Source organism: Diadema antillarum, unplaced genomic scaffold, assembly GCF_040938485.1.
Source record: "Diadema antillarum isolate AM-2024a unplaced genomic scaffold, OU_Dant_1.0 seq00000512_RagTag, whole genome shotgun sequence".
In the NCBI taxonomy this organism is placed as follows: domain Eukaryota; kingdom Metazoa; phylum Echinodermata; class Echinoidea; order Diadematoida; family Diadematidae; genus Diadema; species Diadema antillarum.
In genome coordinates, this window is record NW_027271466.1 from 466159 (window position 1) to 493567 (window position 27409).

Sequence of the window (27409 nt, forward strand, 5' to 3'; positions counted from 1 at the left end):
TAAAGAAAGCAGAGCTGTTAATTCCAGATGTTGCATTTGCAAGCAGTTACAACACAGTGAATTCAGGTAAAAAAATAAAACAGTTGAATAAAAGGTATACATGTACATTACAAAACCTTCATGGTTAGTTTCCACATGCATAGAAGGAAACAAAATGGCCACAATACTTTCCAGCTACATGTATATGCAAATGAATGAAAATACTTCATAAATTAAAGATTAATATCTAGAGACCTTCAAAAAAGAAGGATCATTAACAAGTAATCAAAGCACAGTACACAAATATTGGTAGGATTTCCGTGAACACATCTTTACATGGCTAATGTTTACATACTATAATTGTAAAGGTTAGTATCCTCACCTGTTACATAACAGAAGGAAAAGAAGGATACCAAGTTTGCTGAAACTGCAATAAAATAAATAATCAACACCACTAATACACACACACACATGCAAATTTTGACAAGCAAAAAAGGAAAAAGGACCCCCCCCCCCCTTCCTCTAACAGCATCCAATTAACCCAAAGTATGGGGATATGTCTATTCCATCGATATAGGGATGGCATTTGTAACTAGAATCACATTGTACGAGATATGATAGAAGAGAGAGGAACACTCAGAGATAATAGTAGGATAGCATAGGCAGGATAGGAGAGGCATAAAACAGGAAGGTACAGGAATTGTCCAGCTTTATACAGAAAGCTTGAATTATACCACTGTACTACAGTGTAATTCTCAGTGCTGGCTCAAGGCTAAAATTCATCTTCCACCCAAAACATCAAAATGCAGCTTATATTCATAAGCAAGAATGACAAGAAAACCAAACTACTCTAGCTGCAAGAATTTCTATAACAACCTCGAGGATGATAGTACTGTACAAAGTGTCAGCATACAAAACAATACATTTTTTTAGTATTTTAGTCATTTAGGCAGAGGATGATACACAATGCAAAGCAGATACAAGTATTAACTCATCACGATACAAGTAGCCACAGGGTTGTAACTCTACAGTGATTTCTTTAAAATCATTCGATGAAGTGCTCTTCACAATACAATATTACCCGCCAGTATACTACACTGATTTTATGAAGACTGTTTCAGACTGTAGTTGATTGCCCTGGACAAAGGTTTCATCATGGATGCATCTGTAGAACTGAGTGAAGTTGTAGCGATTCATTCCACGAAGACAGCTGAAGAAGGTGCCTCAGTCATGCAGAATACCTGGGGGAAAACAACAACAACAACAACAAAAGTGTTACACTCTCCTCTGTATAGTGATGCAAAAATGTACAATATATCATACATTTATTGAGAAGATTAATTTCTGGGAGGAAGGAAAACACCAAATTGAACATTTCTATGGGTTGCACTTTCCTGACAAATCATAAGTACAACACACTCTACACACCCTCTTAAGCTTAAATTTGATTGTAGGGTAACAATCTCAAAACAATGCTATACTACATGTATAATGTAATTCAAGAACTTTAATAGACCATACACTCTACACTGAAAATTTGAAAATGCTCTGCCATCTGGATGAAATATATGCCAATGAAGAACAGGTGAAGTCAAAATTACTTGTGAGGGCCATCAACCCTCTCCATGAAAAAGGTCATACTGATCATGTACCGAGTTTTCACTTTCAATGCAAAAATGCAGATTAACCTTGAACTGGGAACAACTGTTGATTGAGAGAAGAGAGATGACCAGTCCAGTCGTATACTAGTACTGGGACAAACGTCTTGTCCAGGATCATCCTCCTTTAAAGGGGAAGGCTAGTAACTGATCAGTGGGAATCAGTGGAAATGCTGGGAGATGATTGTTCCAATCCTTATGGGATTCATTCAAGAGTTCATTGTATATCTATTGTTGTGTGAAAACGATTTGCTTCAGAATGGTCTCATATTCAAGTAATGTGCAGTTTAATGCTTCCAGTGGCCCGTTGCATAAAACTTACCATTGAATTTCAATGGTAACTACCGTCAAAATTAGGCGTCACAGCCAATCAGCATCAAGGATTATAAAATTTACCGCTAATTTGAAGACTTACCGCTAGAAAGGAGCGGTAAGTTCAGCGGTAAAGGTTTTATGCAACAGGGCCCAGGTTAGCGTCCCTGGTCAGTGACGGAGCATTAATCTGCACATTACTTGAATATGAGACCGTTCTGAAGGAAATCATTTTCACACAACAATAGATATACAATGAACTCTTGAATTAATCCCATAAGGATTGGAACAATCATCTCCCAGCATTTCCACTGATTCCCACTGATCAGTTACTAGCCTTCCCCTTTAATGTTGATGCAGTGACTGCATCAGCAATTCGGTACAGCGTATTTGGCCCAGTATACACTGGACTCCTGTTATAATGAGGTCCTCAGGGCCTACAGTTTTCTTTCGTTTTATCAAAGTTTTGTTGCAACCAAACAAGTAAACAATAAAGCAACAAATGTAGAGCCAATAACATTATGGCCTCAATTTCAATTTTGTTGTAACGTTATTTATCAGAACAGGAGTGCACTGTGTGCATGTATAAAGACTGATGCATTAGAGAGTTCCATAAATAATACATCTGAACATACAATGAAAAAAAAAAAAATGAGACACAGCAGTCTCGTGATCAACTCACAGTATTGTTCTTTGGCAGATCAAGTACAGGTCAGTTGCAGGTTAGGTGGCGACATATGGCAGCAGACTTTTCCGGACTTTGCGAAATGTTGGCAAGGTTTCTTTCTTCCTTGGCGTTGTAGTGTTGCGATTCCTGCGTTAAATCTATTAAGCACATGTACAAAAGTAAACCGAATACATGGTATGTCATCTTTGATAATCCAACTAAAAAACAACAGTAATGTAGAGCTGTGCAAGAAAGAATTGGATGCTATATACATGGCCACAGGAACCAAGGGGACTCGGGCCCCTAATTTTTCGGCACAATACAAAGGAAAACATTATAATTGTCCCCACTTCGGGTCCCCATCCCCCCCCCCCCAACTTTCTTTACCCAAAAGTGTGTAAGTGGCACTAGAAAGAAATACATGTAGATAAAAACCTGGAAGTGTGAGCACCATAAGGATCTGTTTTTGCGCTGAATACTTTTTTGTTTTTTTTTTTGTTTTTTTTTTTGCTTGTAAGCTGAAACCTGGAAGTGTCACCAGAAGTTGCATTCACGGCCTTTTTTTTTTTTTGCTTGTTAGCTCATGAAACTAGGAAGTGCCCCCCCCCCCCCCACTTTTGAAAACCTTCCGCCAACAGTGATACAAAGACTCTGCATGGCATACTGCAATTAATCTTACAAGATTAACCATTCGATATTTGCAACTCTTACAGATAATTAATGCTGCATTTGCAACATTCATAAGAAAACAGTTTTTATATCAAAGGGAGCAAAAGTGCATTTTCCTGGCCTGCAGAGAAAACTCACCTTTGCCTTGGTGTCACAAGTAGAGAAGAAGCTTTGACATCAGGTTTCATACCGAGAATACTCCCAGGGAGTAGGATGCAGTTCAGCGCAGCATAGTCCATAATGAAACAAACAACATCCTTCATTTGCTGTAAGGACAAGGATGCTTCAAACACCTTTGACCTGAAGAAAGAAAGAAAGAAAGGGGAAAAAGAAAGAAACTTGCAATGGTAACACAGAAATTTGAATTTATATTGAACTGTTCATGTGCAGTAGGCCCTATAACAAATCTGCAGGTAACAGTGCCGTCAATGCGATACAAAGCATAAGGGTCTGAGTAACGTACATTTGTTGTACCGGTATGGGTACCAATTGTAACCAAATTTACCACCACCCACCAGTTTAATATGTAGATGAATGATGTCTGCACAGCGCATGGTGATGTCAATAGGCTATTATACAGATTGCTCACACTTAATACAATGTACTAGTCTGCTACATGACGTACAACGCTGCTGGCAACTTGTATTTTCACTTCGAAATCAGTATAATTATGATCGACTGTTGTTCACCATGTCCATAGATATAAAGTTTGGGCCATAAAGTTTATATATGTACTGTAGATCTACTTGAAATATCTCTTCTTCTTTCTTTTTCTTTTTTTGATAATCAGTACCGGTATCATCAGCTTCACACCCTTGCCACACTGACACAGCTAAACCTTTTAGTCTAGCTAGTCGGCCACTATATACCGTACAAGAAATTTTATAAAAACCAGTATAGGATTTTACTGTACTCAGTCTGCACTACTGTGGTACTTGGTACTGACTGCGGCACTGTGCAACCAAACCCAAGTAAGAAGGAATTTCTTTCACACTGATGATTACTAGCTGTACCTCCTCTGCCTTAGTACAGTTTGTGGCACATTCTCTCATTCAGTGTTTCAATCACCGGTATCCGTATCATGTGTGTCACCGCCGACCGCGACTCTCACACAGCTTATCATGCAGACTGTATCAGGGGCATGCAGATATGACTAGTGACAGTGCGCGATCGAGTCTTAGTCCCACACACAGTTGTACACTGTGGGAGCCCGAACGCTTCGAGTTCGGGCAGGTCGCAGCAGTTAATAGCCTACTGACTCTGTAGACTGTCTCATATAAGCACATGCAAAAGAAGACGAAACAGTATCACAAATCACTATACATTAAACTACCATTAAATTAAACAATGCAAACTGTTTTGCCTTATTTCTTGTCGATAGTCTCACTCAGAATGCGTGAGACTTGGTAACTCTGCTAAATGGCAGTAGCAAGCATGCAGTAGTAACCGTAAAGAGGCCCGTATTACTTCCCATTTATAGGTCATATGATTTTGCATGTACAGTGTATTAATACACGCGTGAACGTGGTAACAAAGAACGGCACGACAAACGATTGAAATTAGGCCTATTACCGAAGAATTGAAGGATCTAGCCGTACAGAAGCAACCCAAATATGTCATGATTTACAAAGTGATCATTTACTCACCTTAGTCTTGTATAAATCAGCAAGTCTTGCAACGAAAAAGCCCTGCTTCAATGCAATTGCACGGGAGTTCTAGAACGAAATGGAAGTGATCTGTCGCGACGCTTTGCTTTGTGACACGTATACACATACTGTACAGTATAGCTAGCTCGCTGTATGCCTCGATCGTCTTCTCTGATGTGAGTGATTGGTTAATTTCCGGGATTGGCGTGTTAGTCTTTGCTCACGTACTGTTTATGAAACTGGCACGAACAAAAAATGCTATTTCATTTTATCAAACACCAACAAACATCTTTATATTGATTGATTTGCAATCTTAAAGATGAACATCATCCACAATTCAAATCACTACTGATACTGCATTACAAATCATAACATGTTTGAACGCAACACTATGATCTAGGTTTTTGTAGCAGACTAACTCTTCTATTTGGAGACGTTCAAAAATTAAACTTTCTCAAAGGTGAACCCCATTCGGAGTAAATAGCACCCATAGAAGTTAAATATTCAACCCTAGTCCACGCAAGGGTGCATTGGGTCAAATTCAACCCCAAATTGAACCCTGATTTCTTAGTGTGTAGAGTTCTTTCATACGATACTTTTATAGACTGTTTTCAAGTACTTGGTCAATAATATCAAACGTATAATTGGGCCAGACCCAAGTCAAAGCATTTTCACGGCTATCTCCTCGTATTTAACCCATTGTGTGTCAAATTTATAGCCTGTCCATAAGAATGTGTGCAAAATTTGTGTACATTTGACTCATTGGTATAGAAAGGGTTAATCCCCTTATTCGTTATTATCTTATGCCATTTTATGCTTCGCTATATTGAAGACGATATAAGCAATGCACTTGACTGGATTTGACCCGCCCCTCAATGATCCGTAATTCAGCAATATTTGGATACTTTGTTATTTATTTGTTACTGCACCTGGAGGAAATATACTTCTAACATATTGAACCAGAGTAATTACAAGGCTAACATTGTTGCCATGCCTGCGATAGGTAAGATTATCGGTCTACAATAATTATTGTACATTTTAAATATTCGAAGTGTTCATTCAAATAACGATTGTATCTGAAATTAACTGATGAAACATTATGTTCACTTACATTGTGTAAATTAACATTTATCTTTTACTTTAACAATAACAAGTTACCTTTTAAACATGACGCGGTGACGTTGACTCTGACTGGATATATGTATCTGGAGATTGGATTGATATAGTCGAAGTCTCAGCTTATATCCAAGTGAGAAGATGGGCGGAGATTTGTCATTATTTGTAAGCAGAATCACACTTTTGGTGTTCGATATTTCATCTTCTGCGGATATTTTCACGAACTGATTGTTTAAAGATTGCAGCAACAGAACAATCCTCTGGCCGTCCCTCGACCGTATTTCCCACATTGTAGTTGCGAAACTAGTCTGGCTGTCTACTTTCAACTCGACGGTAATCTCCTTCGAACAGTTGATGTTAAGATCTAAAATCAGAAAACAAATGAGATTACATAGATAGATAATGAGAATAAACCAAGATTAACTGTGATTCATTATTACCGTTTCACTAGACCAGAGACAGACGTTTGGTGGTTGAAAAATAAAACAGTTTGTATGTTGTAAATATTATTCTGCAACTTCAACACAGACATCAATGTTGATGGTAAAAGGAAAATATAGAAAAAAAGTTTACAGATTTCTCTGCACCTGATGAATAATAGTTTTATCTTTTTTAAGACTGTGTAAACTTTTGGCTGATGTATGTTTCAGACGAAGCAAATTTCAATGGGTCTATATACAGATGCACTCGGTCGGATTCCTCTCTCTGAAACTGAAACCTTTCAAAGATTGCTGTTTCTCCTTATATAGGTTATTTTTTATAATTTTTTATCTCATTTGAACTATGAATTTACCAGTTTACTTAGAATCAGTTCATCACAAGACTGTGGTATCTTTTTTTTTTAATTCATCCAATTGAGACAAGGAAGAAGCCTTCACAGAGCTACATTCTTTTGTTTATTAAACAGTTATTTTCCCTTCGCACTTTGGTCTAAAAGATTCTTTGAGAACTTGATTTCTTTCAGAAGGATAATTCAAATTTTAAAAAAGAAGTCATTAGATAAAAGTCGTTTTGAATGGGAATGTCCCTCATTACTACTTACCTATGAGTTCCGATACACGTGAAGGAGGGAAAGACAACATGATTATCACGAATATCCACTTGTTTAGACTGACAGTCATGACTTTGGTCTTCGTGTTCTTAATCTGTAGTCGCAGCATATCAATTGCCGGGAATGACTATACGATCTCACGGAGAGAAATGTGTTAAACCGATAGTGACAAACAAAATGGCGTCAGTAAATGCAGCTACCAAGTGAAGCTTACGCACCTCAGACAAATCAGACTGACAGAATCTCTCACAAGCTTCCTTCCCTTCGCGTGACAAATTCATTAAGCAAAAATAACAGCCCCTGGATTGTCACGTATCACGCGATATGAGACAATGGCCAACTATCTCTTATCTCCCTGGCGTGTCTGATGCGAGATGAAAGCGAAAATGAACTCCATGTTCAAGTGGTATGTATACGCAATAGAATGTGAGCATTAATGGGGCAGTTATAGAACCAAGAATGACGTTGCTTCACAAGTCTCCCATTAGGTTGCACGTAAAATCTGAATGAACGGCACTTGAGAAGAATTAACCAAAAAAAACCAAAAACAATTCTCACATTTAAATTTTACATTATTGACTTCTTTTCACCTGTCAAGTATTCAACTTATTGATAAAAACGTAATATTCTATCATACTTAAGGAAGGAATAATGGGTGATTGAAAAGGAGATGACAGCAAAATCATAATCAAGTTTCTATTGATGCGATTGTCAGAGTCATTACTGAAAATATGTGAAATTTGAAGGTTTTTTTTTTCTTCTTTTTTTTTGTCCATTGTTGGCTTGACTATCTTTTATGATCAAAGATCAAAATTGCAGGTTAATTTAAACAAATAGAAAATAGAAAACTTTACTTTGTTTACAGCATTATTGTACAGCGACAAGATTTAGCAATTGTGAGATTCAGTGGGATCTTTCTGTCGCGGTAAAAGCGATAAACAGTATATAAATAATCCATTATACAGCAATAATAACGATGTACATTATCTGCAGAGTTGATGCCTTCATAATGAGACTCTTTAATCGCAGTCATTGAAACTCCAGGGATCTACTGTGACAAATATGTCATATTCCAGCTGAAACCACAAGCAGGAAGTAAAGAAAAGAAAAGAGTTTAAGCCACAATGGTGGCCGTGTAGTCAAGGGTTCAGGAAACTAAACTTTCTACCTCTTAAGCGCTGCACGAAACCCATTATGATGCAATCAAGAACCGTGAGAATAGATATCTGTCATAGGTAGGCATCAACAGCAATTAGGACAATTATTAATGAAGCAAACACTGTACCTTTTGTCCTTGGAAGAAAAGAAATCCTTTCCATACAGTAATCGATACACACTGTAGTTGAAAGAAAAATCTTGTCACTGTGTGTGTTTAAGTAGGGCAACTCGGTGGAAATTTATGTGATTACAGTCAAACATTGGAAGAAGTTTTACCAGGAAATGAACCTATTTTGTACTTTTGAATTTTTCGTGAGATTAAAACGTAGAAGATTAGATGATTTAATTTCAAAATAGCTGTCCTGTGATCATTTTGATGAAAGCAATCACAATATATATATATATATATATATATATATTTATGATATCATGTAAATTATACACACCTTGTATATACATATATAAACCCTAAATATTGATATATATATGTGAGTTTTATTGCAAAACGACCTGATTCCATTCTTGTTAAGTTGAAATATTGAAATATATTTGTGATTAAAGCAGCTAACCTTTACCATAAAAATGTCCTATTTCGGTCTGTTGAATTGTTCGTGAGATTAAAACACAGAAGATTAAATGCATTTAATTTCAAAATAGCTGTTCTGTGATCATTTTGATGAAAACAATCACCATTATACATAGTTACATACAGTATATATATACAATGAACGTATACATATGTTTTATAACATAATATGATACATCTATACAATGTGTGTATATTATATCACAATCATGAATATCTATATGTATGTATAATGGTGATTGTTTTCATCAAAATGATCACAGAACAGCTATTTTGAAATTAAATGCATTTAATCTTCTGTGTTTTAATCTCACGAACAATTCAACAGACCGAAATAGGACATTTTTATGGTAAAAAGTTAGCTGCTTTAATCACAAATATATCTCAATATTTCAACTTAACAAGAATGGAATCAGGTCGTTTTGCGATAAAACTCATATATATATATATATATATATATAGGGTTTATATATGTATATATGTATATATATATATATATATATATGTATATATGTATATATGAGTTTAATCGCAAAAAAGAGCTAACTGCATTCTTGTTAAGTTGAGATATTGTGATATATTTGTGATTAAAGGTGCTAAAAACAAAGAAAATGATAACAAAAATGATGTTTTAAATCATAACTTCAAGAATATTCCTTGTTATGTAACAAGTGAGGTATTACTGGAAAGGTTTGATTTTGTTGTGATGAGGGACTTACATTTAAATGTTTAAAAATGGCTCTTAGTTCATTTTGCAATAATTTCTTTAACATTATATATATATATATATATATATATATATGTGTGTGTATGTATGTAATTCATTTCACTTTGCGCTTTGCTTCATGTTCTAAAACAGTGTTAGCATTTGTGTGTGTGTGTGTGTGTGTGTGTGTGTGTGTAAACAAATTTAACATGGTGAGATTTTAATATGCCAAATAAGCTACTCAAAGTTCTCCTCTACCCCTCTGTGAATTAGCTTCCTTCTATAGTTTTACGGGTAAGAATATATCATGAGGTGTTTATTACTAATGATTGCTATGTTTCAGCAGTAACTTATTTAGTATCATTATAACCCTCTCGCACTTATAGTTGTCATAATCAACTTATTCATAGACCGTGTTCACAGCCATGTTGCCTTGATCATGAAATCATACCATTCAAGATTATATATCCGTTTTTTATCTCTTGTGTGTGATACACAAACACACACACACACACACACACACACACACACACACACACACAGTCACGTTACACTATTCACAACCCAATCAGTCTCACTTGATAAAGTATTTTAGCACAGATATGCCTGGTGATATGCAGTTACCAATTGTATAATCTCGTTCTGAATCATAAAAAAAAAATGCTCCTTTGTGTTTTTCTAAAGTTTTCGACAGCACTTCATTTTTGTTTTTGTTTTTGTTTTTGTGATTAGGTAGTTATTAGAGGCCCATTTTCATATAGGAAAAGCATGGCACGGGACTAGTAGATGGTGATATTGGTTTTGAATAAGAAAATAAAAAGAATCAGAAAAAAAGTATTACGTAGTGTAGATATGTCTTCAGAAAAAAAACCCACATGAAATGTTATTATTAAACTCCACACGACTCTATCCAACCTGAACTTGTTCTGACTGCAGAAATTCTAAACCATCATTAATAACCTCCATTGCATAAAATGATAACATCAAAAATCCAATCTTGTTAACCAATAAAACATTCGTTGATACTTAAAACCATCAGATATTAGAATAGTATCATGGAAGGAGAGAATATAACCTATGTATAATAGAGAGGGAGAGTAAGAGAGTATGACGTACACCAGTTAAGAAATGAAAGTGAAATGGAGGTAAAACAAGAAAGAGAAACAGCAAAAATAAAAGAGTTGGTAGTGATGAAAGAGTACTTACAAATCATAGAAAGATAAAGGTAAGGGAGTCAAAGTTTGGGAGATAATGGCCTGAAACTCCGAATATCCTTACTCACAATGATAATTATTAGCAAGTTATTCATTAGCGCAGAGCTCATGTCATTACATGTCATTAAGTATTGCAATTCAGAATAAAGCTTCTCACTGCTTTCGAAATTCTGTGTAATGCAACACTGGCCAATACATTGTAGGAGTGGCGCATCTTTACTTTCAAATTCAATCTTCTTATACATGCATTTACATGTCCTGATTAAAGAATATTCAGTGCGAAACATTTACCTTTCCATGGGTGCATTCATGTCGGTCTGCGATAATCTTCAGAAAAAAAATCATTCTCACAAAAGTCCATAGGCCTTAGGAAAAAATGAAGCTTTCCTATATACTCATAAAGAAATTATACTTATGGCAAACTTTCGAAAAAGTTCTTTGCTAGTAAAGTTATTTCTGATGATGATATCACTGATTTCCAGGTCCACTACACGAGGGTCGTGCTGAATTCATATCTGCTAACATTTATATACTCAGAATGATCCTGTGTCTCGTGCTTCGTCGCAAAATTGGTTGGGAGTTCATTTGTACTTGTTTCGAAAACAACATAGACACGTGCTTCTACCGTAATAGTGTTTCCCCTCGTTAGCTTGATAGCTGAATGTAGATTATAATGGATCATTCAGACAGCCGCAAAGGGGTCGCGTTCTTCGGGAACAAGACAGCTGTTTTATTCCAACTCGGGCATTTCTATTAGTTTGCTAGAGTAGGTTGATGCAGAATATACTGGATCACTCAAAGGAGTCACAAGAGGGTCGCGTTTTACATTTTTTCGGTTATTCGCATACTCAATGTAATTCTGCGTTTGTTGGTTGGCTGATTGATTGGGTGTACTTTTTTTCTTCGATTTGCTTCGAGAACAAGGTAGCCATCTCCATCTAACATATTTCATTTCTCCTGATATTCTCATACTTTAGATGATCCAGTGTTTCTTGGTTGGCTGTTGATTGGTCGGGAGTAGTTTTGTTGGGGTTTCCTTCGAGATCGAGATATTTTTCATTTTCATCCAACTCGGGCATTTCTCTTGGTTTGTCAGGGTAAATGGATGTAGAGTATATCGGATCATTTACATGAGGTGCAAGATTGTCTCGTTTTGCATTTCCTCGAATATTCACATACTCGGAATGATCCTGCTTTTCTTTGTTGGCTGTTGATTGGTCGGGAGTAGTTTCGTCAGGATTTGCCTCGAGAACAAGATAGCCATTTTCATCTAACTCGGGCATTTCTCTTTGTTTGTCAGGGTAAATGGATGTAGAATATGGTGGATCATTTAGATGAGTTGCAGGTTGGTCGCGTTTTGCATTTCCTCAAACATTCGCACACTCGGAATGATCCTGCGTTTCTTGGTTGGCTGCTGATTGGGCGGGAGCAGTTTTGTTGCGTTTTTCATTTCCTCGAATATTCACATACTCGGAATGATCCTGCGTTTCTCGGTTGGCTGTTGATTGGTCGGGAGTAGTTTCGTCGGAATTTACTTCGAGAAAAAGATAGCCATTTGCATCCAACTCGGGCATTTCTCTTTGTTTGTCAGGGTACATGGATGTAGAATATAACGGATCATTTACATGAGGTGCAAGATTGTCGCGTTTTGCATTTCCTCGAATATTCGCATACTCGGGATGATCCTGCTTTTCTTGGTTGGCTGTTGATTGGTCGAGAGTAGTTTCGTCGGAATTTGTCTCGAGAACAAGATAGCCATTTTCATGCAAGTCGGACATTTCTCTTGGTTTGTCAGGGTAAATGGATGTAGAATATGAATATAATGGATCATTCACATGAGTTGCAGGTTGGTCACGTTTTTTGTTTCCTCGAATATTCACATACTCGGAATGATCCTGCGTTTCTCGGTTGGCTGTTGATTGGTCGGGAGTAGTTTCGTCGGAATTTACTTCGAGAACAAGATAGCCATTTGCATCTAACTCGGGCATTTCTCTTTGTTTGTCAGGGTACATGGATGTAGAATATAACGGATCATTTACATGAGGTGCAAGATTGTCGCGTTTTGCATTTCCTCGAATATTCGCATACTCAGAATGATCCTGCTTTTCTTGGTTGGCTGTTGATCTGTCGGGAGTAGTTTCGTCAGGATTTTCCTCGAAAACAAGATAACCATTTTCATCCAACCCGGGCATTTCTCTTGGTTTGTCACGGTAAATGGATGTAGAATATGAATATAATGGATCATTCACATGAGTTGCAAGTTGGTCACGTTTTTTGTTTCCTCGAATATTCGCATACTCGGAATGATCCTGTGTTTCTTGGTTGGCTGCTGATTGGTCGGGAGCAGTTTTGTTGGGATTAACTTCGAGACCAAGGTAGCCATTTTTATCCAACTCGGGCATTTCTCTTGGTTTGTCAGGGTAGATGGATGTAGAATATGGTGCATTATTTAGATGAGTTGCAAGTTGGTCGCGTTTTTCATTTCCTCGAATATTCGCATACTTGGAATGATCCTGCGTTTCTTGGTTGGCTGTTGATTGGTCGGGAGCAGTTTTGTTGCGTTTTTCATTTTCTCAAATATTCACATACTCGGAATGATCCTGCGTTTCTTGTTTGGCTGTTGATTGGTCGGGAGTAGTTTCGTCGGAATTTTCTTCGAGAACAAGACAGCCATTTGCCTTCCACTCGGGCATTTCTCTTTGTTTGTCAGGGTAAATGGATGTAGAATATGACTGATCATTTACATGAACTGCAAAATTGTCGCGTTTTGCATTTCTTCGAATATTCCCATACTCGGAATTATCACACGTTTCTTGTTTTGTTGTTGATTGGTCAGGAGCAGTTTCGTCGGGATTCGCTTCACGAACAAGATAGCCATTTTCATCTAACTCGGGTTTTTCTCTTGCTTTACCAGAGTAGATGGATGCAGAATATAATGGATCATTAAGGTCATTGAAAAGATGGTCAAGTTTCACATTTGTACTCATGTTCGCATATTTATGGTTATCCTGCGTTTCATTTTCATCCATCTCGGACATTTCTCGATTCTTGTATTCGGAGTGATGCGTTTTTTCGATGCTCGCCGACTGGTCGGACGTTAAAGACCTTCCCTTGTAAATGCCATCAGCATCTGTCTCTTCACGACTTGCCTGAGGTTGACATTCATTGAATCTGGGCAAGTTGGTACTGGGATGCAGGTAATCGTCTGCATCAACTTCACTTTCATCTGTAACAATATTTGTAGACCGGGCAAACGTGATATCCATCTCTGCAGGAAATGAGGCATCTTTCAGGCTGCTTACTTTATCCACTGTAGGGTAATGCTGAAAATAAATTAGAAAATTAGAAAATGAGAAAATTGCATACAGGAGACTATCGCTAGAACGAAAACTGATGTGTGCTTCGAGGATATTTGGTGCTGTCCCTATTTTCCTTCCATGTAAGTCTCGTACTTTGAGCTCTACTTTTAAAATTAGATCGGCTTTCACAACAACTCACAACATTTGATTTTTTAGGAATCCTTTACAGTACACTTCCTACGTGAGGCACGAGCCGTATTGCCTACTTGAGAACGTTTTGCATTTCTTTATGCTAGAGTCACACACGGCCGGATTTCGTACAGGGTTTACAAGGAATTAAAACCGTATCGACCCGGTTCAAACCATAGACACCCGCATTGACCCGCATCAAAATCCGTGTCAATTCCTTATGGATTCCGGGGTCTACGATACGGCGAAAAAAACCAAAACAAAACAAAACAAAACAAAAACGGTCGTGTTCAAAATTTTCTCACAGATTTCAATTTCGTATTGATATCAGAATTGACCCGCTTCGAACCGCACTGACTCGCATCGACCCCCTGCAACCCGTATGCCGCATTGCCTTCATGAGACTGATGATGACAAGGTTTACATCCGGGTCGGTACGGGTCGAAGCGGTTTGACACGGGTCGATAGGGGTCGAAAGAGATTCAGTTAAGGATTTTAAAGCGGATTTTTATACAGTTCGATACAGGTCAATACGGGTCTGTACGGCTCGAACCGGCAAGATACAGTTTTAATTCCTTATGGACATGGTTCGAAATCCGGCCGTGTGTGACTGTAGCATATAAATTGCCCTCCATTTAGGGACTAATCCGGCTCATTTTCACCCGGATCAAATCCGTCTCATTTTCACCCGGATCAAATCTGTTTTGTGACCCGGCCGTGTGTGACTCTAGCATTAGAGAAACTTGCAAAAAGGTATATGAGAAAAAAACACTGGGTTAAAAATAATACATGTATGTGATAAAAACCTAAAATTGCATTCAAACACTTTATCCTGATATCATTTATATGAGGAGAACATAAGAAATCCTTAAGAAACCTACCATACTTTACACAAAAAGTTGATTTTCAGTACACAAATCTTTCGGGCAATTGGCCCATTGTCAAGTGATTTACAGACTCAAAATCACTTGAGACCCTGTTACTGGAAAGCTCTGGAAGACTCCGATCCTTGAGACTCTGTCACTTCAGTTCAGATGATAAGGGTACCGGAAAAAGTACAGGAACGGCGCAGTGTTTTCAAAAGTGTGGGGGCCCACTTCCGGGTTTCATGAGCTAACAAAGTGATGACACCTTATGTATTCCTTTGTATGGTGCACAAAAAGTGTGGGGGCCCGAGCCCCCACGGCCCCCACGGCTGCGCCGGCCCTGAAGTATGTATTGAAAATTAAGTGTTGGTGTACAGCATGGTAAGTTTCCAAAGAATTGTTCTGCTCTCTATCAATACTGCTTGTCTAACACGTGGACTACGATAACATCTGAAATCTCAGAAAACATGCATTTCGCTTTCCCTTTTGCTCTCTTTTTTCTCTCCTTTCTCTCTAAATCAGGCAAAGTCCTCTTTTGCTATGACTATCGCCCCATTGCTACAATTCCCTTCCATTATTTCAAGGAGAAATTATTGGAGGGAGTTGCAATTACTTGCAATTACTAACTTGAAAGAGTCTGTGCCTTAGATTTTTTTTTAAAGGTGTATGGCGTCATACAAATGATGTGAACCGTCATCATCGGCATATCTCCGACTGCTTATTACAAATTCCTTGTAGTTATACTTTTTGCAGTTTGCTTGCGTTTCACTTTGTTGAAGCTTCCGCGCTGGCAGGTTGTACATAACCTCACACATAATACTCTGTAACATTTGTGCAATGCGTTTGTGTTGACAGATGTAACGAAATTTCGGCTTTAACGGCGAAAGTGGTTTGGTCCTGACTTCCTCATTATATCTTATTTCCCCGAGCTTCTGGTTGGCTGCTAGTTCGTATCAAATTTCAATCTTAAATTCAATCTTACACTTTTGATTTATTTTCTATCTAATTTCTTATAAAAGATCACTAAGAATTACAATCTAATATATGATTAAAAATTGATAGAAAAATTAGTGAAATTCCACCTGAAAGTACAACTCTCTTATTGAATACAAAGGTCTGTATACAGAAGTACTGGACTATTTCCAAAGTAAGAGAAGTACGATTGGGCCTATGTATGTAGAAACAAGCTTGTTGAGCCAGTCCGAGGATAAAATCAGACACAGGGAAATATGGAAGAAGGATATTTATTTAGACCACATGGATAACATGATTAAGGGGAGAAGATACCAAATGAAAAGAACACATAAACAAATGCTACTTTTAAAAACATCAGACAAGCATTCACAATTGTTCGACTGTAAGATCTTTAAACAACAGGAGATGCAAGTAAATAAAACTAATTCGTGTAGAATCTTTGCTCGCGGACGATGACCTCAACGACCCCATTTTGTTACAATAGGGTGTCATTACATTTGACATCAATCCTTGCAACTAAATATATGACGCAATTATTCCTTGAATCATAGCTTTAAAAGAGGAAAGGTATTATATATGCAACGTCTGTCTAGGTTACAAACCAATGACTTTACTTCCACAATAATAATAATAATAATAATAATATAAAATATTTATTTAGCGCTTAAAGTACAACATGTTTCTAAGCGCTTTACAATGCTAAACAACCAAACATACAAATCAGCTTAGAATAACAAATAATTTACTACAAATGCATACAGGGCCTACATAATCATTAATTCTGCTCTAAAAATAAATGAGTCTTAAGTTTCTTTTTGAAGATGTCAACGGAGGTGGAGGTCTGAATGTGAGTAGGGAGAGTGTTCCAAAGAAGGGGGGCACAAACGGAAAAAGCACGGTCACCATAACGATTGTGGGTGCGAGGGCCAAGTTTAAGTTGGGTTGCAGATGATGATGTTAGGTTAATGTGTGTATCCGGTCTGGGTTTCGATGAGATCAGGTCAGTTAAATATATAGGTGAACAGAAACAATAAAAAAAAGGGTGAGAACTGCCATGCTCTCAGTTTCAAAGTCGTAATTACTCTCTGTTTTTAAAATAGGGATGACAACAGCTTTCAATAATTGACGGGAAGATACTTTTTTACTTAGTGATAATATTGGTGACAGTGTTAGTGGAGGCATTTCTTACTTGAATATTGGAGCTACGTTTCTTGATGAACTTTCGAAGAATACCAGTACCAATCATTGAGAGAAGAAGAAGTCCCACGACAATAGGGAAAGTAATAGTTGCTTTTCGCATTGACAGTTCTCTCTCCATGGATCCATCCGATGCTGCAATAAAGATGGCATATTTAGAATTTTGAATGTATGAAGTCGTTTTCTTAGCGCACAAACACACAAATGCAAAAAAAAGAAGCTATTTCTTATAACAAAACACAGCCACACAGCCATTTTTCTGTGATGACCAACATTCATTAGACGTCGTGTATCATGTGTATCCTTGTGTAGAATGTAACTTATTTATTGATTACAAGTAAACAGCAAAGTCATAAGTGTAGAAAGGTGCCCTGTTTTATTCTGACATATGCACTCATCGTTCCAGCGGTCCGATTAAAATCAAAATTTTCATGTTATATTCGGTATGAAAGTTAACATTATGAATTGTTCGTTGTTACAACTGTAGTTAACAGCAAGAAATGATGTAAATATTTTTATACTGGCTGAAACTCTAAAACATGATAAATCATTCGAATACTTTTTACAAAGAGAGACGAAACCCAAATTGAAGCGGGACGTCCGTGAAATTTAAGCATCTTTGAGTGTAATTTGTTCTAGATAAATTACATCGAGTACAATCAAACGAATGAAATGATGAATATGTAATCGGAGTTTGTTTCCCTGTGATTACTGGCCTGATGAGTCTTTCCAACCCTTCTTTAGAAGAAAGGGCAAATATTTATACTCTTAAAATATGAACAATGCAAAAAAGAAACAATTATGACATCATATACAGAAAAGCCCATTCTGGTGTCAATTAGCTTCAGAGAGGGAGGCAGAAGATTGAGTATGTACCTTCAACTGCTTGGCAAGATGGACTTGATTCGTTCCAAACTAATGGGTGTGTCAATCTACTGTCGTCGGATGACGTCACACAAAGCAAGGTTCCACTGCCGTTGAGGACGTAACCACCATCACAATCCAGTGTTACAATGGATCCCAGCATGGTGGTGTTTATATCCCACGTTCCATGAGATACGTTACCAGGGTGATCACATTTCGGCACGTTACCTGGACGGAGGGAATAATTATTGCAAGTATGAGACATACATAATCAATGTGATGGCCAAATGCAGAGGATTCGTATTTTGCTGATGTTTTATTTAACTTGCTGCAAAATGCGTGTACACACGCATCCAAAAATTATTTTCTTTTTCGGGTTAGGGAGGAGCATGACTATTTTCTACATCAAAACCATAATTAGCTCGAATATAGCAGAATACATAGGAAATCATTTTGAATGTTAGGGCAGACCAGGTAGCGTGGGGATATCATGCAATGGGAAGGCTGGCTCTTTTACCACTAATCTCAATGTTAGCACACACAATAGCGGAAGGATGTTGACTGGACTGCCGGCGTCTAACGTTACAGATGCGCGCACACTTCAATGACCATAATTATTTACTGCCTAGATGGACAGTTCAATTAGCAGGCCTGCGTTTGTTGTGGTTTTCCACATGTACCCAGACAGGCTGCAAATGAAGATCGATCCATTCGGGCTATCCCTCTTACCACACGTTATCGATTCCTTAAGAAATAACTAGAACATGTATGAATTATACGCATTTTATTCAATATTTATTTTTTTCTGTTTACTGAAATGTGTACCATAAAAACGCTTAATACTTCATACTTCACGATTATCTTTAATCCTCATAATTGAGTAATAAACAAATTTCTTCCTATTCCTATTCAATTTCCATGCATTTAAGGGCTCCCAACAATAATGATTAAAACAATCCTCATATATCGTAGTCTGCAACCCAATGGATAAATGACGGATGAAACTGTTGTCGTTGCCATGGTTGTGGCCTTAGTAAGATTTCAACTGATGAAAAGGCTCAGTTCATTTCAATCATTTCATTCTTATCATTGCTTTTATGCAACTGATTTTAGAACAATGGTAGTCTACAGTCAGGGTAAGAGAGATGATGATAGGAGAAACTTATCTTTTTTATGGTAAGACGAAAGTTTTTTGTAATAGCGCCCTCGTGACATTTCGAAGTCCCCCTGTAGTTTGAGCAGAAAATGTTATGCTCTCTTTGGGACAAGACTATTGCATCCTTAGCTCTCACGTAGAAATAGAAAATCACTCTCTTACAGACGAATTACGTACGATTAACGCTGGTATACGACTAGACTTCTGTATGATACTGCAACAGAAAATCTGATAAGTTCCTTTGGTGATACAAAAGGAATTATGATGTTAGATTGAGAATTTACTTTTGACTGTTTGGCATGATGGGATTGATGCGTTCCAAACTGGTGACTGTGTCGATCGACCACCGTCAGATAACGTCATACAAAACAACGTTGCACTACCATTTAGGGTGTAACCTTCATCACAAGTCAGTGTTACTATGGATCCAAGCAGCGTGGTGTTTGAATCCCATTTTCCGTGTGTTACGTTACCAGGGTGACTACATGTCGGCTCGTTAATACCTGGAAAGGACCGAACGAATTTAGATGGCATTATCATGAGTTAAAGAAGGTCAGTCTTAGAGGGATACGAGAACGTTTCTTTCTTTCTCTCTCTCTCTCTCTCTCTCTCCCTCTGCCTTTCTCTCTGTGTGTTTTAATAGGCATAGCATGTTAACATGATTTGATTTCAATATACAATTACTTTTTCTATGCATATTGGAACGTCGAGCTAATTGTTGTCTCCCTTGCTTTTTTAGAGTTGGTATTTCAATGCTTTTGAAGACCTTGATTTTTTTTTAATAATAATGTATTCAAATTACCTCCCCTCCTAATACTTTCTTCTAATAGAACAAAGTTTAGTTCATTTCACTTGGTAACAACGTCCTTTGATAAGCAAGGACGTTGGTCATCATTGCCATGAGCTTTGAAGAAAATATAAAGTCATTGGTCAATAATTCATTGTCGGCTTTAATGTGACTATTAACATTTTCTTAGTGGCCAGGTAGCCAGGTGATATATTTGTTTATTCATTAAGTGAGCTAAACAAAATGTAACGAACAACAACAACAACAAGATGTCTAGGGAAGACACCTTCTTGTCTCGAATAGTGTCAATGAATAAAAGGTCTGATGAGATTGAGCATTTACGTTCAACCACTTGGCAAGATGGAGCTGAAGCGTTCCAAACTGGTGGTTGTGTTGTGTTGAATGACGTCACACAGAGCAACGTTGCTCTACCACTGGGAACGTAACCTTTATCACAAGACAGCGTTAAGGTAGATCCAAGCAGTGTGGTACTTGAATCGAACACAACTTTCGTTTCATTACCAGGATGAATACATGTCGACTCGTTACCTAGAAAGGACGGAATGATTACAAAGGACATTCATATCATATCAGATAGGCTGGCCAAAAAATACATGTAGTTGTAACGCTGTTAGGGCAACAAAACCTTGTAAAATTTCACATGTTAAGGGGAAAGAAAAAGTGGCAATCAATACACTGTAACAAAAAGAGTTACCTTTCCTTTGACATGAATTCTTGGCTTTATTTGGGGGGTAAAATCGCTTAGATCTGGTTTGGACATAACTTAATTTCCAGTAATTATCCGACAATTGATAAAACTGTGAATTTACCAGATTTGTCAGCCTAAACTACCAGTACTGTAAACTACAATATAGGCCGATGGATAAACTGCAGTTACTGACTTGTGCAAAGTTTGAGTTTATACTTAAATAGACCCTCTCTTGAAACTATATTTTTCTTAAGACTGTAAATTTTATGTTTCATTGCAAGGCCTATACGTCGATCAGTATCTATATAATTAAAAGAAGAGGCAAGTACCCTGGGATTTGGTCGAGCCAGTTACGCAAGTTGGGATTGATGCATTCAACGCAGGCGAATTTGTGTCAGAAGATCTCACACATCGCAGCGTGGCACTGCCATTGATGACGTAACTATCATCACAAGTAACAGTTATTGAAGATCCCAGTGACGTCACAGTCGAGTTCCATGTGTTACCAGGATGATCACAAAACATCCAAGAGACTGAGAAAGGGGAGGCAATGTAGATGAACGAAAACGATATGCGATACATAAGAAATTTAACTGAATTAACAAAACGAGGTATGTGCCAAATTGTGTCTAGCGCATTCGCGAAGAAGAAGTTAAGGTTTTTCAAACTCCCTAAAGTACGTTGACACCGTCTATGACCTTTGACCTTGTGGTGACCTTCAACTCCCCAAGGGGCATCTACTATTCAGGTTTGGTCGCAAAAAGACACAGGGATCAAATGTTATGAGTCATAATCGAAACGCGCCGTAAAAATTTAACATTGGGCCCTAAAAGTTCGTTGACCCCTGTCTGTGAGCCTTGACCTTGTGGTGACCTTCAACCCCAATGGACATCTACCATCCAAGTTTGGACACAAACGGACATAGGGATCAAAAGCTTTGAGCCATAATCAAAACAAGCCGTAAAAAAAAAACGAAAAAACTTAACATTGGGCCTTAAAAGTTCGTTGCCCCTGTCTGTGACTCTTGACCTTGTGGTGGCATATTATTATAAATAAAATTTTTTATGAGCCATTATCGAAACGCGCCGTAAAAACTTAACATTGCGCCCTAAAATTCATTGCCCTCTGCCTGTGACCTTTAACCTTTATGTTTTGTAAAATGTGTAACTTTGCATCAATACTCTTCCCTCCAAGTTTGATTTAAATTCAAGTCCTTAGTTGAGGGTTATTCAAGTTTTTGTAGCGTTACGGACGGACGGACGGACGGACGGACGACGGACAGACAGACGCCGTATAGGCGATCCCTTAGTCTCCCCACACCTCCGGTGGGCTCGACAATAACAACATTCACAAAGAGTATGAGGAAATGTAATATTCGCTTTCTTTTGTCCACACACACACACACACAAAATGAAAACTAATATCTCTTGGATCAATCAGATAGGATTACTTCATTAATTGTAAGAGATAAAAGAATAATAGTAAACTAGTGGGGAAATTTTGATCGCTAGAAGTTAAGTTGCTATTAGGTAAACTGCTTTATCATCCCATGCAATGTATGGACAGTGTGTTTTCTAAGCATCACCATTTAGCTATGACTGTTTTTGTCTTCTGTTATTTTTTTTTTAATTGCAGTATCAAATATCATCGCTTGTTGGGAGACAATATATGTGTGCGAAAAAAACACATAGTGATTTTATGGTTTCTTTGACAGAACTTTGTTCTGCGGCAAGAAATATTGCATGCGGGAGTCTTTTTTACTATTATCTCAGCTTTTCTCTTTGAGTTATGCATGGTGGTTGTTTGATGTAAAGGGAATTAAGTCCCTTTAAAATAATGTATTTGTGTATCCAAGAAAATCTTAACAGCAAATCACTCCGTGAAAGTCTTTTTTAATAAAATCTGAAGATCTCCTCAAATGTTGGAATATTCACATCTTTTAATAAAGGAGTTAAATCCATGCGCTTCCCTCCCTTCATGTATGATATGGGATCTCTGCAATGAAACTTGGTATTACGAATATGAAGGTGATTCTACATATCCTCATTACTTTTATGAAACCTTAACTTGATATTCTCCGCAAATATGATATGGCAAATGTTATCAGACTGCCTTTTGGAGGTCCTAGAAATGTTTCGATGTAGTGATGAAATTTCAGGTACGTTTAATCATTCATCTACATTTTATAGAGCAGACTGCAAGTATACATCTATAGCATGGTATTAAAGGAAAACATCCCCATTCATAAACCATTGTGTAATTACTTGACCAATACCTGCAATCACTGTAAGATTTAAGATCTTAATCACGTGTCGTTGTGGGTAAGAAAAGGGGGCCTGCTCGTTAAGAAAAAGAATACTTTGAAACTGAGATCTTGTACTGCAAGATGGTACAGAGGAGTTCCAAACAGGGAAGTAAGTCGACCGTCCAGGTAGTCCCACACATTGGAGAGTTGCACTATCATTGATGGTGTAACCTTGGTCACAGGCGAGGGTTACCACAGAGCCCAGCCACGTCATGTTAGAATCCCATTTTCCGTTTGGGACAATGTCAAGTTTGTCGCAGAAGCCATAGGAAACTGTAAAGAATGGAAGTTAACGAAGACATGTGTTGAATTTAGATTTGAATTTAAATTTCTCCAAGTTAACTGTGTTCACTCTTTAAAAATGCTTTAAAAATGTTACGCAGCTACTCATACACACACAAACACGTGCGCGCGCGCATACACAAAATAGGCCTTTATGTCTGCAGATGTGCTGTGGTTTTGTTTCTGCGATGAAGACTTGTGAACTTATGAAAAAAGTCATGCAATTTTTGTTTCGATTAGAGGTGCATCTGCAAATGCACATGTTTCTTGCAGTGATTTATTAAAATCAATGTTTCGGGTTTTCTAGTGACGTGAGTGATAGAAAGAATACAAAAGTCATTAATGACCCTAAGACATAGCCTTTTCAGGTGATTGTCTCAGAAATGCAATCCCACATCATGTTCATACAGAGCAAATTCAAACAAATATTATGGAAGATTATTCATCTAAATCGTTCGTAATTACAAATTAAAGAAATATTAACGTTTCTAACGTTACATCACCCTAAAATAGAAGAAAAAAAAACCCAACTTGAATAGCTGCAATTAATACTGCATCAGGCACATGTTTGCGTATTCATATACTGTAAGTGGATCTTCCATATCTTTATTTTTTCAGAATCAAAATAGTAATGCTTCAGCGTTAAAAAAAAAAAATATTGATGTTGATGACGACAAATTGTCCTTGGGTTTGTTTTCGGTAAGCCATTCATTCAATGAATTTCTTATATCAAGTAATTCATTCAGAAGTGTACATAATTATTACCAAGGAATAAGCCAATTCGTAAAATTCCACTTTGCGTACGAGCAGAGAAAGGTCATTCTTGAACCAACTAGCTTGCCATAATTAATATTCATGCATTCCTTATAAATGGTGCTAGCCAGCACATCCACGTTAAAACGTTGTCTGGTATTTGTTAGAACTGAAAAACAAGTTTGTTACTGCATTCAGTGCAAAACGATGAATAGGATGGTTTCCAAAGGGTTGACTGACTTGGTCTACCCAAGTTCATTGTTTGTTTTCATTGGGCAAAATTACGCAACATATCGCCTGGAAAAAAAGTAAACTGCCCAGCCAACTTAGAAAAAAAGAGAGGTCATTGTACCAACGTGCACATGGGCTAATTCAAATTCAAATTCAAATTCAAATTTATTTCACTTTCATGTTGATGTGATATCCTTGCACAACACTCACCGTTAAATGCGTTATAGAAATCATGTCCGGTATAACTTTCGGCCAAGTTTGGACATGACCATTCGTGACGAGAAGTATTAGAAGAGGAAATGCCAGCAAATGTCTCTGGTGGGACGCACATGCATGCGCCTTGATGGATTACGGCTATGACGTCAGCGACCTGTCTTTGTTGTCGGCAGGTGGAGACGCATTCCATTTCGGTCTCTACAGTTCGATTTGGCAGACCCCGAAGAAGACTGCTGTTTTGGAAGACGTGCTGTATTGTGTAGCATCCGAGAAAACCTGGTTCTGAGAGAGGAAAGATAAAAAACTCCACGATAAACTCCCCCTAACGGAAATTAATCATGTAAATTGATCATTACGCCTCCGGCTTGTTGATAAATGACTATATTTCATTATGACGTTATTAGTCGTTATGAATAATTCTCCACCAGGGTCCCGTTTCTTAAAGTTTGTTATCAGTAACAACTTTCAAATTTCTATGACAAAATTTGCTCTCAGTCAGCAGTCAGATGCAAGGATTCTAGTAGCTTACAATTATCGCAATTTGTTATTAATAACAAGTTTTATGAAAGTGGTCTCATCACTGCATTTTTGAGAGTCTAATAAACACACGAGAAGCAGCTCGTGCATCTCTTAGCAGTCTTGTGAGGTATATACTACAATATGTATAATGTCCACACACGTCAACTGCTTTCCACGCGACGAACTTGATAGTTGTACGAACAAGTATACCAAAGGCTCAATCTTAATCCATTTTTCACACAGGGCAGGATGGGTACGACTGCGTGTAACTTATGCTTACCTCGGCACCTAAGCTTCACAGCTCTTAGAGAAGGGCATTCGGTGTTTGTCCACGAACACTTCATCATACTTCGCGAATCTGTGAAGCGAAAATGAATCGTTCTCTTTGATTTTTTTCTTTGCGAAGCATAAGTTTGCTTAATAGTTATATTGATTTACTATGTCTACTTCACATTTTATATAATGCACTGGAATAGAATGTCCAGTCTTAAGAAGATATAAGAATGTCCAGATAATGGTTCGAAATATGACATACTAACTATTGTCGAATAATTATATCGCTTCTTAAAGCTTAAAAGTAAATAGTAATCACAGCTAAAGTTACTGAGTATATCAATTCGGAAATCTGCGAAGATCATTACAGAAATTTTACCTAATATACCTACTTGTGGTTGACCACAGTCAGTAATTCCCACCCCCCTTCCCGATCTCTCTCTCTCTCTCTCTCTCTCTATCTCTCTCTCTGGCCACGGTTTATTCCATTTCCAAAAACATAAAAAATATCATATTATATTTTTTTTCAGCCCTATCTTGCACAGGAAATCAAAACAGCTTATCCGAGCCTTGGGATACTTGAAAAGGAAAATTAATTAATCAAATCACCCTTTTCAATCTTTCTTTTTTTCATTTGATTGAAACATGACAGTACACGAGACACGAAAAGTCAAAATTCTCCCTTTTTTACCTACGAAAATTTTGATACGGTACATTTCCTATCATCTCTTTAATGCCCCAGTCACACAGTGCTTTACGATGGATTACGTCCGCCGCGGATAGATACGAATGAGTGGACGCAGGGGGACGCAGCATGGACGCAGGCATCCGCAGGGACGTATGTAGACGTAACTGCCCGTAACTCATCCGTAAAGAAACGCAAAATGACGTCGCCGAACCTGCGAAATTTTGAAATGTTCAAAATTTCGCAGAGGGACGCCACGGACGCAAACTTACGCAAGTAACCGTAACCAAACGTAACTATCCGTAATTGAACGTAACTACCCGTGGCTTGGACGCAGACAATCCGCAAAAAAATTTACCTCCCGTCCGTTTGCGTTCGCTTACGTCCACCGTAAGTATCCGAAATTAACCGCAAGTTAACGTATCACAACAGTTTTGGCCGCTTACGGATATTTACGGACAGCTACGGATGTTGCGGACAATTACGTCCTTCGACGTTTTCCGTTTTCCACTCGCATGGGAACACAGAGACTCGTGGGAAGGCACGCTACTCCTGTTGCCAAGCTGCAGCGCCTTTACCTGAAGGAATGCTACAACACAGTCGGAGCGGTGGAGAGGCAGAACTGCATGGTCAAATTATGAAATTTCTCCCACAATTAATGGTCATATTAAGTGGCACCCCATTATACTCTGTATACTCATGACATCGGTTGACTCTTGGTGCTGAACTTTTTTTTTGTACTCTTCGAATGTATATTTTTCGAAAAAAAAGGCAATATTTTGGGTAGGGGATGGGGTGACAGCATTTTATTAACTTTTCTGGCCTGGGAAGGTGTGGGACAGGGGCAACTATATAAAATGAGAACGAATCTAATATTTCTCTATAGTCTTACCCATGCACTTTACGCTCCATCGAATGTGTATTACATTTTTTTTTAATACTGCTACTACTACTACTACGAAATGACATTCATATTGCGCAGCTACTATAATAATATACTGCGCATTACAAAATGACATGCATACATGAAATTCAAACAGAAAATACATTACTTCAAGAGATGACTTAATATTGTACTTGGGTGTGGGAGAGGTGTTTGAAGGTTTTGATGTCTTTTTTTCTGTAAATTTTATAAGCATTGCTTTATCATAAATATCTCTTTAACATAACCCAGTAAGTCATGAATATCGCTGAACAACGACAGCGTAACCACAGTTTGTCTATTCCATGGCTGCAAGTAATATTTTCTTACTCTAATGTTTAACTTTTCGATCTATATTGTATTTCATTTGTGGTATAGTGATGTTAAATGTGACCCTGCACCACAAAACACACAAAAAG

At 37.6% G+C, this 27409-nt stretch overlaps 1 protein-coding gene across 1 annotated transcript in view; it reads right to left on the reverse strand.

Moving 5' to 3' along the window:
• The window catches only part of LOC139734190 (uncharacterized), a 41929-nt gene that overhangs the window by 13067 nt on the left and 1453 nt on the right, over window positions 1-27409 (reverse strand). The window contains exon 2 of the mRNA XM_071644994.1: window positions 25391-25468. Within this exon, the coding sequence (XP_071501095.1) occupies window positions 25391-25457 (67 nt within the window). The 5' untranslated portion in view covers window positions 25458-25468. The remainder of the gene's footprint in view (window positions 1-25390; window positions 25469-27409) is intronic.